The sequence below is a fragment of the Protopterus annectens genome, chromosome 2.part1 (assembly GCF_019279795.1).
Source record: "Protopterus annectens isolate FY-2018-M chromosome 2.part1, PAN1.0, whole genome shotgun sequence".
Lineage (NCBI taxonomy): Eukaryota > Metazoa > Chordata > Ceratodontiformes > Protopteridae > Protopterus > Protopterus annectens.
The window spans coordinates 1080870293-1080887127 of NC_056729.1; the positions used below are offsets into that span (position 1 = coordinate 1080870293).

General features: G+C 37.5%; 1 protein-coding gene across 1 annotated transcript in view; it reads right to left on the reverse strand.

The window, feature by feature from the left end:
• LOC122794936 (adhesion G-protein coupled receptor F1-like) overlaps positions 1-16835 on the reverse strand; it is a 596440-nt gene that overhangs the window by 71100 nt on the left and 508505 nt on the right. Inside the window, exon 6 of the mRNA XM_044063531.1 lies at positions 3541-4923. Within this exon, the coding sequence (XP_043919466.1) occupies positions 3541-4923 (1383 nt within the window). The remainder of the gene's footprint in view (positions 1-3540; positions 4924-16835) is intronic.

The window sequence follows — 16835 nt, forward strand, 5'->3', positions numbered from 1 at the left end:
TTTCATTATAATGAGCAAGGGGTTCAGGGACAATGGAAATGTATCCAAGAAAAACAGTATAAATCTTAATGCAGTTGTAACTTAAACCTGTTGAATCTTATAATATGTCTGCACCTGATGTTATGCATTATTAGTATACAGGTCAAGTAATAAATACACATATATGTTTATGTGTGTTTATTTATTCTTATTTATTTAATATTTGTTTAATGGGAAAGTCTGACTGGGACAGAGCTCATTTTCAGCGGAGGCCCAGAAAGAAACACTCCAGACATGTGTATTTATCTATATATGTATAATATATACTATATATATATATATATATATATATATATATATATATATATATATATATATATATATATATATGGGTCCCCTACACATGATCAAAATTTCAGAAAGCGGAAACCCATTTGACTGATACCATATGTTCGACATTTGAAATTTTGACCATGCAGAACAGGCATCTCTGTATAGTGCAGAATGGGAAGATTCCCATCTTCCACACTGTAGTGCAATGTCGGAGTTGGTATATTTAAATTGTAAGGGGTGTGGGGTGCAAGGGGGCTTGCACCCCTCCTAGCAATGTGTGGGTAAGTTTTTGTTTTGTTTTGTTTTTGCATGTTCGAAATTTCAAAAGTTGAACATATGGTCTCAGCCATATGGTTTGATCATGTATAGTAGACAATATATATATATATATATATATATATATATATATATATATATATATATATATATATATATATATATATATATATGTATGTATATAGAGGTGTCAGGCATCTTATTGAAACAATAGAATACAGTCATACAGGAGATTGATGTCAGAATATCAACTGAACAAATACTGAAATTTTCTGTGAATGCTCTTGGGTACCAATGGCAAATGTTTTTGCAGGGGTTAAGCCTCCACTGCACCCCCAGTAACCCTTTTTAATTATATAAACTAACTCCAAGATCACACAATCCCCAGGGAAAGGAAATATGCCCCCTACCCAAGGATTGTCAATCTCACACAAAAGTAGACCTCTGTCTGTGTCAACCAAATGCTATCATTCTGCTGGGTGTCGGTATTCTGTTGTTTTTACAGGATGCCCAACAACTATATCTATGTATATCTATATCTATATATCTATATCTATATATGATATATGGAAGCAGGACAGTTTGACCCCAATGCAATTGGATACACTTTCATATTAAAATTCATATTTATTCTTTATGAGAATATTTATTCAACTGTTTGATCCCAGACTATTTAACCCATATTAAATAATACTTAATATTTTAATTAGGAATTTTAGATAGGACTTTAATATATTATTTTATTTATTTAACATTTGTTTACTGGGAAAGTCTGACAGGGAAAGAGCCCATTTTCAGCAGAGGCTTGGGGAGAAATAATCCAGACTCGTGTCTTTGGAATTTTTTGGAATTTAACATTTTAAAATGTACATGTTAATTTATTTAACATATTATTTAATATCTACATATAATTAATTTAATTAACAATAGTTATTGACTTGTTAATAATAAAATTAATCATGAATTTTACATAGGAAGTTAACACATTTAACTAGCGTATTTGAAGATTTACTCAATGTATCTGAATTTCTATTTCATTTTATGCATTTAATTGTTATTAAAGCAGGTTTTATTCTCCAGACCAGTGTTCAATTTTTTTTTTACTTTGCTAATGTGAGTTCGCTATGACTGTACCAGGTTAGAGACCAGTAATGCAATAATATTTTGTTCTGTTTAATCACGGGTTATTTTCTATGCTTTTGCGTATGATTATCACGTTTTCGGTATTGTTGATGAGTGCTATAAACTATTATAAAGCCTTGTTAACTAGGTCATAACAGTGGTATCAAAATGTATTCAAAGAGTTACAGATCTAGGTGTGGAATGTGGTAATGCAGGGGTCAAAATGTCCAGGGTCAAAATGCCCCGTACCCATATATATATATATATATATATATATATATATATATATATATATATATATATATATATATGGGTCTACTTTCAAATCACTAAATCTTACATTAACGAAGACAATAATACTGTGACTGGAAGACTGACTTCTGAAAATCCTGACATTCATAATATCGAGTCTGAAGTTACAGAATCTGTGAAGGTAGGTATTGCATAGTGCACGAATAGTGTAGCATCCCTTTAAGAAGTGGTGCATTTTAGATAATATATGTGGCTGACATTACATGTACCGGTGAAGGGAATTTATGAGCTTGTTTTGTAAAAGTTGGGAAGCAAAGGGTAAGGATGATTTTACTGTTGAGGGCAGAATTCATGTGTTTGTAAGTAAATTGTGTTTGTGTTGTTTGCAGTGCCTGGATAAGTGAGTCAGAGTGGATGTGTTTGTGATGGCAGGATGTATATGATTATTGAAGGGAGAAGTACATATGTTAGAAAGTGTTTGGACATCTGTTATGGAGATCATGGTACAGTAGGGGATCAGGAAATTTACCTTTCCACCACTGTAGTGCGATCTCAGAGTTGGTATATTAAATTTGAAGGGGGTATGGGGGGCACAGCTCCCCACATAGGGGGTGCAGGGGGTTTGCCCCCCTGCTTAAATGTAGAGAAGTCAGCAGTGCTTTATTTTATATCTGTCGGTTTGTGTTTTGTGGTGTATGGTGGGAGGTTTGTGTTTGCCTGTGTTTTTCGATGTTTTGGGACTCAATATTATTCACCTTTGGTATATTTTACTTTCGTGGTTATGGTCTTGGTATTCCAGTCTTTGGTAATGTAATTTCATGATTTGAAAGTAGACTCACATATATATATATATATATATATATATATATATATATATATATATATGTGTGTGTGTGTGTGTGTGTGTGTGTGTGTGTGTGTACATGTGTTTATGTGTGTGTGTTAAATAAAGAAAGCAGTTAAACACCTCGAAGCCAAGCAGGTAAAGGAACCACAAAATGCATTAAAATATCACACTCCATGATGGAAAAATAAACTTGAAAGGCATTGAGAATTCTAAATATTACACAGAAGTATACATCTGTCTTTCTCTCACACATACATGCATACATTTTATATATATATAATGGTGACTTTTTCCCAGGGCAAGTAAACACTTGCACAAAATTCAATGAAACATACACTGCAGTAAATAAAACCCACACCCCCTTTAACTATATATATATATATATATATATATATATATATATATATATATATATATATATATATACCAACTCTGGGCCACATTACAGTGTAGAAAAGGGCATGTTGGGCAAGTGTTTACTAACCCAGGGAAAATTCACCGTTTTGATTTTTCGCTTTCACAATTTTTGTCTCGCAAAAATGAAATTTGATGATATGCCCATTCAAGTATTAGAAGATTAGAAGGGGATCCACATGCATAGATATCTGTATCTGTGTGTGTGTGTGTGTGTGTGTGTGTGTGTGTGTGTGTGTGTGTGTGTTTCTGTTCAATAAATAAATAAAATCAGCAGTTAAATTCTCCTTATCATACTTCCTGTTAGAAATACATACCTGAAAGGCATTGAGAATTGTAAATATTACATGGAAGGCAAGCTGGTCACCTCCCACAATTGTTGCTACACCAAATGCCCATGTGATGCCTAATAATGGTGTCAGTATGGCAACACTCCTTATAATCTGGACCATGGTGTTCTTTTCATCTTGTCTTGGTCTTTCTCCAACAGCAGGCCTCATAATCTTTATTACAACAACTAACAAAAATATAAAATTGGCAGCAATGATGACCAGTGCAGGTATAACAAAAGCAAGCAGAGCTTTGGAGTCATGCCAGTTCAGCCAGCAGGCATCTGTCTGTTTATACCTGTGTGGTAATGTTACAGCAATGGTTATGATTGCTATTATGAAAGGACTACCATAACCCAAGGAAAATGCAATGATAACCATGGCAGTTCTGCTTATGTCATGAAAAACTAGGATTAAACGATAAAAAAGGAACAGACCCAGAACAAACATCCAGAAAAACAATGCGAGGTAAAAGAAGTGAATGAAAAATGTTGCAGTATTGCATGCAGCATCATTCCTGTCAACAATGTTCTTTCCATCTTGAATTGCTATTCCTATAATAAACCAGATGTCTGCAATTAGAAGAGATATGGCAATATTCACAATGGAAACATGGCGAATGTATGATGTTTTGTTTTTGGTTACCACTTTCCATACCAGCTTTTCAATAAAAATGCAAAGCAATAAACTTCCAATTGATACGCCAAGGCCAATATAGGTAATCCAGTTTAAAACCATAATGTCACCAATGGGTTTGTACGACATCAAAATAGAGAATGAAGTTAAATGTTTACAGGTGCAGTTAATAATGTCTCCAGTACTTCCTTGTTCTGGTAAACAGTCATCACTCTTCCATACAAGATTAGTAAAATTCCAAAATACACAATTTACATCATTCAGTGTTGCGTTATTCTTCTGAAAAGAATTACTTATGCTCTCAATGGTAATGCCTTCATTCACTGTTGTGCTTATTAAAATCCCATTGACTGAAAAATTATTTGTATTTTTTGCATCATTGCTTATATTTAGTGGCAGTAGACTTGCAAGCTTTTTAATACCAATGCTTACAATCAGAATGTCTCCATTAACAGAATTGCTTCTTATTTTTGATATGCGTACTGTATTATTTTGGAAAAATGTTTTTTCAAAAGTGGGTATTTCATTAGAAGTATTTAGCATTACTCCTTGCAACTCAATATTATTTGTTGAGATATTATAGCTTCCATACTTTTGAGGTTTATATTTTTTGGCAAAATTTTCCAATGACTGCAGGAGTCGGGAGCTCCCATCATAAGAGTTTGCCTCTGTCCAGTTTGCTTGGTTTGTGTGGTTTGTATCTTCCAGTAACAAATCTGCAATTGTCAGGAAATTCTGCAAAACAAAATTTATGTTTGAGTATATATATATTATATCATAGTATAAATAAACTTTCTGAAAGACATTACAATAATAATCAATGATTTGTGTTTCTAATTTAATAATTTTACAAATGTAATCTGTATGTTTATGTTATTAATATGGAACACTTTTGTTCTATGCAACATAAATTAAACATGACTACAGAAATTTGAAGTGCAGACAAGTTGTACAATACAAGCACACTCAAGAATTGCCAAGCTCCAGAAGTGTAACATGAAGTTACGCATTCATACACTTTTATAAAGGCTGTTCAGGTATCAAAGGTTGTGTAAGGTACAAAGCCACAGTTGCACATACAACACATTGACTTATCTTCAGTGCAGCAAAAAATATATACTAATAAGATTATGAAAACATATTGAATTAAAGAATCTGATGTTTCCTTACTGGCACAGAATACTCTACAGCAATAATTACAATGAATCTTAATACTGACGTCTTTAGCGTGTGATAGGAGGCATATAGCATTCTGCCTTACTGAGTCATCTAACACCAACAAATAATAGAATGCTTACACTACAATTATTTTTGTCAATTTCTTCTTTTGTTCCATTGAAAATATTTTATTTCATCACATTATTCAGAGGCACTTCAGTAGTCTTCCAGCACTTGTTATCAGGTTTTCCTCCTCAGTTTTGTAGTGCCTGCATTGCTTCTGTGCCATGATTTTTTTAAAAATATGCTGTTACTTGGGCAGGGGGGCTAGTCTAATGAAGATGGCTGCTTAATTATTTTTCTCCTTCCTGTATCTCTTGGACTCTAACTTTATATTTCTTTTCTCATTTTCATCCTGAAAGTAATTTGCATGCTGCCAGTATGTGTGCTACAATAAAGGAGCATGAAGATTTAGCATGGCATTCACACTGCCGGAGTTTACAGCTACTTAGCAGTTATCCACAAAGAGTGCCCCTGCTTGTATATGGAAATAAAGTAGGTGCAGGTTCTTCATCCTGAATAAGGAACAGTAAAGGAATTTTGAGAAGCATGCTTACTTACAGCAAAAGTATAAAGTAACTAAAAGTAAGCACTAAGTATATATGACGTATTAAAGTACTAAGTGAAAGCTGCAGGCTTTATATCACTTTGTATGTACTCGGATATTGTGGACAAATGTGGTCATTCACAGTAATGCATAAAAGACCTAAGGCAAGTAATGAACTGCACAGCTTTTATTATTAATATCTTAAAAACATAAACGGTTTAAAATGTTTTATAACGGGATATCCTTAAGTGAACATCCTGTTGGTTACTTTAAAGAATAGAAAGGGGGATATAGAAATCATAGAAGAAGGGGAGACATTCATCAAGAGAATTGTGTTGAAGGAGTTGGGAGAGGAGAAATACAATATTTTTGGTGAGGAATAGCCCCCCATATGTTTTCAAGTCTTTTTTTTTTTTTATAGGAGGGTAGTGTGGGTGGGGAATATGTGAAAGGATAAGGGAAGATGGGATGACGAGGAGTGGTACCAGCAGGAGTCCCCAATCTACAGACCCTCAAATATTTCCACTGCTAGATGGTGGTGTAGGGGATGGCACCAATGTTGAAGGGTAGAAGCCTGCAGTGTTGCAGTGGTCAGCACCAACTGAGACACCATATCTGGAACACATCGAAGAGAGGCTTCAGTTAACTGAATCCAGCTGTCCATGACCTGCTCCAGCACATTCTAAACCAAGTCCTGAAGACATTGTTCAGTGCGGATTGCCAGACTGTCACATGCTCGGGTACTTACAGGAGTGGTGCCACTACCCCATACCTATGAGGACATCCTTGCAGGAACAGAAGGTGAGAGCTCCCTAACCTGGGAAGTACATACCTCAGGTGCTCCTGAGAATTTTGGATATGAAAAAAAAATGAACATGAATGGAAGAGAGGAAAAGAAAAATAATGATGGTGACAGGAATATATTATTAAAATAAGTATAACAGAGAAAAAAGGGGGGGACAAAAGAGAAAATACGCAAACAATTCGCACATCATGTTACACAGCATTCACTTCCTTAGTTTAAAACATTTTTATTTTTATACATTTTTATTGAAGTAAAACAGAATGTACGTGCAGTGCTTATTACTGATATAGGAAATGCATATGTGTATGTTGGAAGATTGCTCTGAGAAGTAATTAAGCATACTTTGGAATAGTGTGTGTTGTGATCAAGTTCTGGTGCAGTTTACTTATTGCAGTGTACTACACAAACAAAATGATTGTATCTCCACCTGATATACAGTTGTTTTCAATACTGCACTGAGGGCATCTTTCATAAATACTTACATCTTATAAAATTAGAAAACCACAGCTATGTATTTACATATATTTTACAGTTGGTTGCATTAATGTCCTGAATGCAGTGTGGTGTTTCATTTACTATACATTATAAACTATTTCTTTATATGCATTAATAACATTAATAAAATGAGTTAAAGACAGAATACTGCACTTATATACTGACATGTCTCTCCTCACTCTTGGTTGCTGTAATGTACTGAATGTGCTGAAGTGCTTCATTTTACATCCTTTATAAATGATTTTCATATATATGTATATATATATATATATATATATATATATATATATATATATATATATATGTGTGTGTGTGTGTGTGTGTGTGTGTGTCTACACACACATATATATTAATGAAATTAAACACACAATACTAATTACTACTTTATTCATGATTCCCTGCTTCTTCAACCAGACTTGTGGTTTTCCTTTCCTGCTGTCTCCTGTTGTGGGTGATTTCCTCCTCACCTCTAAAGAGAATACGTAAGACAATTGTAGTGCAAGGACTGCTGTGATTATGCTCAAAAAACTGTTTAAATTACATCCTGGTTCAGCAATACTCTAGCAGAAGACCCAAACATAGCAGTGCTTAGAAGGGTGATTAACAGTTATTAGGTAACCCATATGAGGTGTTAACATTGAGTCTGACAGTAATAGCAGACAGAGCTGACTAGTAAACCGCAGCAGCAGGACATGAAACAACTACATTAAACCAAACATTTTGAATCAAATAGCTTCCCTTACACTAGGAATGTTAGGATGTCATCCACTTCCCCAATACTTTAACACAGAAGGCATTGTATTTTTTTTAATTATCATTTTGACTGACTAGTAGTACATGGAGCAGGTAAATCTTCATGCAGCATAATGAATTAGGATCAGATCTATGACAGTACTGGATTATTATGTATGTTTAACAAGGCTGGCAAGATGTACCTCTTGAGCTTCTCTAGCAAGGCAAATTTGTTGTCATCTATCTCTCAACACAATCATAATCCTCTTTTTCATTTTCCTGTATTTCAAGTTTTTTTTTTTTCTTAGCATTAGTGATATGGCTAGCACTTATACACAAGGTATCTCATTCACTGCCGTATTTGCTTACTATGCATTTTTTTAAATATTTATTACTACCTGAATTCTCACACTGTGCCAGTTTTCCCTTTACTCCAAGTTATAAACAAATTGTTCCATTTTTGGTGGAATGGTGTTTTAAAATATTATGCTTTTCATATAACAGTTAGTAAATTCTGTTCAGAAGGAAGTTGTTCACACAAACAAAAATGTAGCAGTTCATGGAAGTTTTCAGTTCTTTAGCTGTACAAAAGAGTATGATTTCATAGTATTCTGCTTACGAATTCTAAACAAAAAAGGAGATGATTTAAAAACATATACAGAAGTGCTAAAGCTGGTCATTCACTTGACACTGCAACCCCCATCCACTCTCCGAATCTATACTCTGACTAGGGGTGGTTCCTGACTGAGAGTTGTAGGTGCAGGTAGTATTATTGTAAGTAATGACTGTCTTTATACAATTACTATAATAATAAATACTTTTCTGGTCTACACAAAAAAATTTATTTCTTTACAAAAACTGCTTGCACGTAATATAACTACTACCAAAGGTACTGCAATACTAAATTATTATGTGAAAATGCAAATATATGAACTCATGCAGATGTATATCTGTGAATTACAGACATATATACGCAGATTATTATTTTACTCATACGTATATTACATTTGTAGTTATATAGATAATTATGTTCTCATATAAACATGCCATATCTTTGTATACAGACGCAGTTCTGTGTACTGTTACATTTATGCTTTCCTCTCCATTATTATAATAACATTTTCTTCACCATTATTATAATGACATTTTCTTCACCAGTATTATAATAACATTTTCTTCACCATTATTATAATGACATTTTCTTCACCATTATTATAATGACATTTTCTTTACCAGTATTATAATCACATTTTCTTCACCAGTATTATAATAACATTTTCTTCACCAGTATTATAATAACATTTTCTTCACCATTATTATAATGACATTTTCTTCACCATTATTATAATAACATTTTCTTCACCAGTATTATAATAACATTTTCTTCACCAGTATTATAATGACATTTTCTTCACCAGTATTATAATAATATTTTCTTCACCAGTATTATAATAACATTTTCTTCACCAGTATTATAATAACATTCCCCAGGATTCACGAAGCCTCCGTGTAAGAGTTATAACTCTTACATGGAGGCTGCAGTTAAACGGAGTGATGTCAGCATGCTTTGCATATTCATGAGAGCATGCCGAATCACACCTAAGTCTAACATGGTCCGTGTAAGACAGTAGGGGGCATGTCCGTAGGCTGAGTCCTGCAAGCGGACACGCCCCCAGAAGTGTAAAAGTGCCCAAAGTAAACACCCACAACAGAGTCCACGGAAATGTGAATAAACACAACATAACACATGCCCCCACAGACTATGAACATAAAATATATATAAATGAATGTTATATATTTTTTTAAATTGTAAAGATGTTTAACCGTGAGTGCGCTTTTGCTGGCATGCCGTAAGCGCAGCTACAGTTAGCAGTCAGTGGGAAAGCATATAAGAACTAAATATGCACAATAAGCCAGGAAGCAATAGCATAGCGGTAGAGATGTTGGCTGAAAGGCAGGCATTCATGGTTCGAGCCCCCACATCACCAATTTTTTTTTTTTTCAAAATAAGCAGGAAACAAGTCCCTGACAAATATGTACACATAAAACCACAATTTATGTAAAATGTAATGAAATAGCCCATTTATATTGAAGACATGTGAGGTAACAAAAGAAGAAAAAATGCCAGATGTGCTCATAGCTGAGCTACAGTTTAACAGAGTGAGTGCATGTGCCCGTAGATGAGCAGTGGTTTAACTGGCGCAAAATGAGTGCCAGTAGCTGAGCAGTGGTTTAACACGCTAAATCTATGTGCCCCTAACTGAGCTGAGCGTAATATGCGTGCCGATAGCCAAATGAGGCTTAAAGCAGCGTACCCCGTTTGCGTGGAGCTGCGCACCGCGCAAACAAGCTGACGGGCAACGTTGAGCAAGCTGTATCAAAACTGCCTTTACACAGACACACCCCTCAGCATGTAAAGACAGTCATGAAAAATAAAATAGCAGTGGCCAGGTTCGAACCCAGGATACTATACACCATAGTCAAGGTACAGAACCACTAAGCCATGACAGCAGTACCTATAAATGCAATAATAGCTAATATATAGGAATGAATACAAACAAGAGCATGACAATGCAGGTTTACTGAAGTTGATACAATTCCAAAATGGCCAATCACAGATATGTGCGGGAAAAACGGACTATATAAGCCCCATAGGCGGGAATACACAGCATAAACGATTGTAGAACTGACCTGCAGGCAGAATGACAGGAGTAGGAGAGGATAGTCGCTTTCGAGCACAGAGGTGGGGTGTTCAGGAGTCCAGGTACATGGTCTGGCTCCTAGTCCATCATCATGAGGCCCAACTCATGCAGGGCCAGGTCCTCTGGGGAGCATACAGGGCTGAGGCGTGGGACCGGTTGGCTCATGATCTCACCAGTGCCACAGGGATTCCAAGGACTGGTGAACAGGTCCATCACCACCATGCGGACTTGAAGAGACGCAAGCAGGACCAACTGAACCTTTAGATCCAGGAGGCCCGGCAAACACCCAACGCCCCACTACTGAGTAAGTAACATTTAATTATGTATGTAAGAAATTAAACTAGCTGATATTATGGAGATGTGTATTCCAATATTACTTCATTTATATTACAGCTGCAGGTGTCCGTTCTGCGAACCGCAGAGCCTATGGCGATAGGCTGGTGCGGTTGCACCACCAGGCAGGTCAGTAATCCACTACCAGTAACTGTAAAGAAATATAAAAGTATTACAGTCAGCAAAAGAGTGCAGTGTAGTCAGTAAGGAATAGAATCTGCAAGTAACAGTGTGAAAGTGTATGCAAGTATTGCTTGATTACAAAAGTGTGTTTAAGCCTGTAAGTTTAACCTAAACATGAAACTGTCCAACATATATTCTGAAATAAAAATGCCCTGCCTGTAAGAAAATAGTACACAACCTGCAGCAGGCTGAAAAGTATAGCTGCAGAAGATGATGAAATCACGTGTGAAATATATCCCTGTGGAAATACTGAAACATGACAGAAGTGAGACTGCTGGAAAGGATTGTAATAACTACTGGTAAAACATGTCAATAAAGCCTAGAAGTACCATCCTGAATAGTAAAATGAAAGCAAGTGAGAGAGTGTGAGAAAGTGTCATGAATCCAGCAATACAGTAGTAATAACCCCTGAATAAAGTATACTGCAGTCAAGACAGAATGAAATGCATGTGAGATTCAAAACCAAACAGCAAAATCTGTTCAAAGTGTTGCTGCATCTGGAATGTGTATACCAAAATCTGGATATGTTGCTCTCAGTCTGCAATATGCAGATGGGATGTTTGTCTGATATACCAAACATCCACACTTGTCTACAGCTATATAAAGCAAATGTAGCAGGATGATGTAGCTGAACAAAGCTAGATATGAATGTGTATGAAGAACCAGAAAATGTATATTGATGTTGCAGTAACAGTCCTATCACCAAGTTGAAATAGTTATCATATAGGAAACTGTAGTTAGAACAGTAGTGTGTATATAACTGTAGCTATTAGAAATGTACAGCATATGTATTGTTATTCGAAGGTGTTAATATTATTTTCTTCACCCCACCCTATAACCACATATAACCCATTCCACGTGAAAATGGTATGTGCAATCACAATTAGCACCGCTGGACGTTTGTCCTGTTGGGTCATATATATTTGCATGTCTGTTGATGCATCTGCCCTGTTCATACATCCACACCTGATGGCCTGCTGCCATCAATTAACCCTGCATGTTGTTGGACTGTGTATTTCTGTTCAAATTATGCACGTGTTATGCACGCTGTTCAATGGTGTGAATATCTGGGTGTTTGGTTAATGGGAATACTAATGCATGCTGTTACAACTAATTGTGAATGGTATTATGTGTCACTAATCCAAACTGTCATGACATAATGCAAAACATAGTACGACAGGGAAGGCGGGTTCCAGCGGACCCACCTCTCCCACCTCAGCTGGCGAGTGCACCTGGCACTAGTGCCGAGTCCGGACCCTCCTCCGGTGACCCTGTGCCACCTGCAGGTGGAAGCGCTGCAGGGGATGGGGCTCACCCCCCCTCTGCAAGTGTGGCCGGAGGACAACCACCACTCACCCTCCATAGCGTCCGGACTGTGGTGCGTAGGGAGATTTGGGACTCTGTTCTTGATTCCCTACGCCAGCTCGAGGCACGGGTGGCACAACTAATGGGCATGCCTGTTGCTCCGCCTAAACAGCCCCCAGCACAGCCCAATCCTGGGCAGTGAAGGAACAGTGGCAACTGCCTATGGGTGGGGATATCAGTTCCACTGTTGCCATCTGTGGGCTCATGGGCTCTGGATATCCAAACCTCCGTCCCCTTCAATTGTGTAACCCCCCCACACGTGTCATACACCGCCCCTGTATGCGTCTTGTTTGTCTTGTCTGTTTACCTACCCAACCTACCTCCCCAGCTGTGCCGACTTCCTTCACCTGACATACCACTCTCACCTGAAAAAAAAAAAAAAAGGGCACTCTGTACTAACAAAAAAATTATGGCCCATACATAGCTGCCCATTCCACACACATGTCTACTGGACATGGAACCTATCAATTACAATTGGCTGTACAACAAGTATTATTGTTGTCCTGACACCTCTCTCAGGGGTGGAAGGTTTCAAATGTCACACCAAATTACATACATATGGACAGCTGTTGCTGATGAAGAAATGGGCAGCTATGGGCCTTACCTACATCCCTCCTGCACATCCCAAGCTTGTTTCCTTACTGTCTTACCCTCTTTGTGACCCCTTTTTCACCACTTTCCTGTCTCCCCATTTTCTTTTCTTTCAAAGAAAATAGCGCGGGTGTGCGCAAGAGTAAGCACGTTTAAGCGGTTGTAAGTGGGTGTGCACTTGTGTGCGCAGAGCTAAACGCCAGTGCGCATGCGTGAGCTCCACGCAAACCAGCGCTAACCCGGTTACAACTGCTTAAAAGTGCCTTAGTCACTTTGATTGGCAGGTCCTGTACTCAGTTCAAAAGCAAAATAAAATCCCACTGTGAGTCCTGAAGCCAGGACCTTGGAAACAGTAGTCTGCATGACTTACCACTAAGCCATGACTCTTATACAAGAACATTGTGCTAAAATAAATATATCATGTAATAGTAGGAATGAATGTAAAGGGAATATAGATGTGTAGAACACAAAGTATGCCATTTAGAATTACTATCAAAACTAGTGGATTTCCATAATAGTAGTGTGTGAACAGAAACAGCCATGCTAGTTGGAAGCTAGTAGGTAATAATGTCACTATAGCACCTTGCAAGCCACACACATACTCACAGCAGGATAAGCACTGCCCATACCCCACAACCTCTTACAGGAACACATCTGGACCAAGTAATAAAATATGTGGAGCAAAGGCCCAAAACCAGGGACACATTACAAATAATGTTACAACAAACGCAGACAGTTCAGAGAGTAACAGGGTCTGCACTTTGTGGGATGTTTGGAAGGGTATGCAGTCTGAAACTTGAATGTTTGTCACCATATTCTGACTTGAGCCCAGAGTGACTTGCCAGAAAAAGGTGTGCATGAGATATTGACCAAAATATGAGGCAGAAATGTGGACAACCTGCAAATATCTGTACACATGACGGGTCTGACACCACCATATTTGAATAGTTAAGAGCCTAGACATAGCAACAGTGAATGACTTACAGGGATGGTATTCATCACTTGCATTGCAGAAAAAGTGTAGTAATACATATGCTCATGCTAACCCACAGTCACAACTGCAGCATACCAGGCATTTTAATGGGTGTACCCCACTGATATGTACCATTCCATGAGGCACATAACAGATGAACCTGAAAGACTCTGGGGCCTGCTCAGCAGCATACTCAAATACCCTAATAGATGTCAAGGCCCACACCATGGCGAGACCACACTGCATGCTGTAACACCCTAGCAGATATAGCAAGCATTCCAAGGTGTGAATGTACATGGAAAATAGGAAAGCTGCAGCAGCACACTACAGTCAAGACACCTAGCAGGCATACAAGTAGTGACTCTAAAGGGCAACTATTGAAGCCTTAGCAACAAAGTGCAAGCAAAAGTGAAAGGAAAGCACACACACACACATTAACAGTAGTAGTAGTTGTAGGTGTCAGTGTACATACACAGTTAGTACAGGAAACTGGAGAAATGAATGGAGGAATGTTAATCTACAACACACCTGGAAATATGAGAGAGATACCAACCTTTACACTCACAGAACATTGTCCACAGCATAACAGCATGGTCCCTGCCCTTAAAATCTGAAAGGGCTATGCCTAGCTCACATACCTTTTTGAGAACTGCAATCAGTACACAACTGGCTGCATGCAATTAGCAAATGCTGGCTAACAATTGGTGCAGAGGCCATCACATGGGCATATGCAGATACCTACAAAAGTATGCTGTACTCCCAGTCCACACATGCAATACTTTCATTGCACCCTGAGAAGGACGTGAGAGACAGACAGAGAGAGAGAGTGAAACAGAGAGAGAGAGTCAGAGACAGAGACAGAGAAAACTGCAATTAAGCAGACACAAACAAATTGTTCAGCAACAGCTACCTGAAAGCTGACAACTGGGAAGTGGAGCAGCAGGACAGAGAACCAGACAGCAAAACAAGCAGCTGTGACAAACACAGGTAATGTAAAGTAATACTATAAAGGTCTACATACTGTGAACCCTCCATATGTGTCATTGGTATGTATCCATATGTATATGAAGATGTGTAAAGGGCAGGGGACATACAGCAGCTATCAGTGAAGGCTGTACATACATTTGTATGTGAGAGCATCTATGTGCACATATCAATGTTCGTTGATTGTAGGTTGTAGTGCCATGTACAAAGTAGGTTTCACAGTTATGTATGTTTAGCAGTATGTTAGTGTGTGTATACAGTATGGCAGACAAATCTGTTGATATACCTGTCTACCATATGGATACGTATGTATGTCAACATATGTATGTATATATATATATATATATATATATATATATATATATATATATATATATATATATAATATGCATATATGTATACATACATAGAGAGAGAGAGATGTAGGAATACATAGACAGATGTAGATAGAATATTGTACAAACATATCTATGTAATGCACACATACAGATATAGATATATGTAGATACATATACATAGACAGACTGATCTGACTATCTACAGGTATGACTGTATATGACGACCTGCAACACAGCCTGTCCCACCCCCTCTGTCACTCACACCCCCTCTGTGTCCCCCACCACATCTATAGCAATATATGTACATCAATATATATATGTGTATATGTATTCGGACATATATATATATATATATATATATATATATATATATATATATATACATATAGATATATCTATATATATATATATATATATATATATATATATATATATATAGAGAGAGAGAGAGAGAGATGTATATAAATTCTGAGTGAGGCACATGTGTACAGATGTATTGCAACAGGTGCCTGGTGACAAAGGAATGGAGTGAACACCAGTGTCAAAACCGGAGTACCATACCACATTCCAGATCACCTACACCAGTAACCACCAGATATGTGATTGGCTGCCCACCACTGCATGTGTCAGGGGTGAACAGGGTCATAAATGTGTACAATAGTGGCCCCAATGATATTCACAGTGGCACACTATCCCTGGAATACCTGCACATGGTATGTGTCAGCGGACATGGTGTGTCAGCTCTGGACATGTAGGTCAGTGTACCCCTCCACACCACATAATGGATGCCATGGTATGGACCTCACATGACAGCTACAGATATGGAGAAGGACACAGTGACATGTACAACACTGTCACAATGCACTCAAACACATTACCAATGCACAGTGACTGACAACACCACAGAGTACACATATGCTACCCACATAGAGGTTACCACTACCGGATTTACATATGTAAGTCACACCCATGACAGATGTCCAACAACCATAGTAACACCTCACACCATCCACAACCTAAATGTCTGCTGTGTGTCATCCGTGCCACTGTAATAGAGTGCACATGTGGAGGTAAGAGTTCCTACCCACAGATAAGACATACCCTGCAATAAACCACACAGTGTTAAGAAGCAAGACTCTCCATGAGTACATGTCACACATACCCCTGCTGAATGTTAGTCAGATAGGTAATATGCCATATGAGTCACCCTGTGTAACTGTGTGACAGCAGCAGGTACCATCACACCACATGTGTCACAATGGTCAGGGTAGCAGAACAGTATGCTGCTGTAGTCCCAGGGGCAATAGCATATTGTATAGTATTGTATTGTAATGTAATGTATTGTATTGTATTGTATTGGTATGTTGAGGTGCCTCCTTCG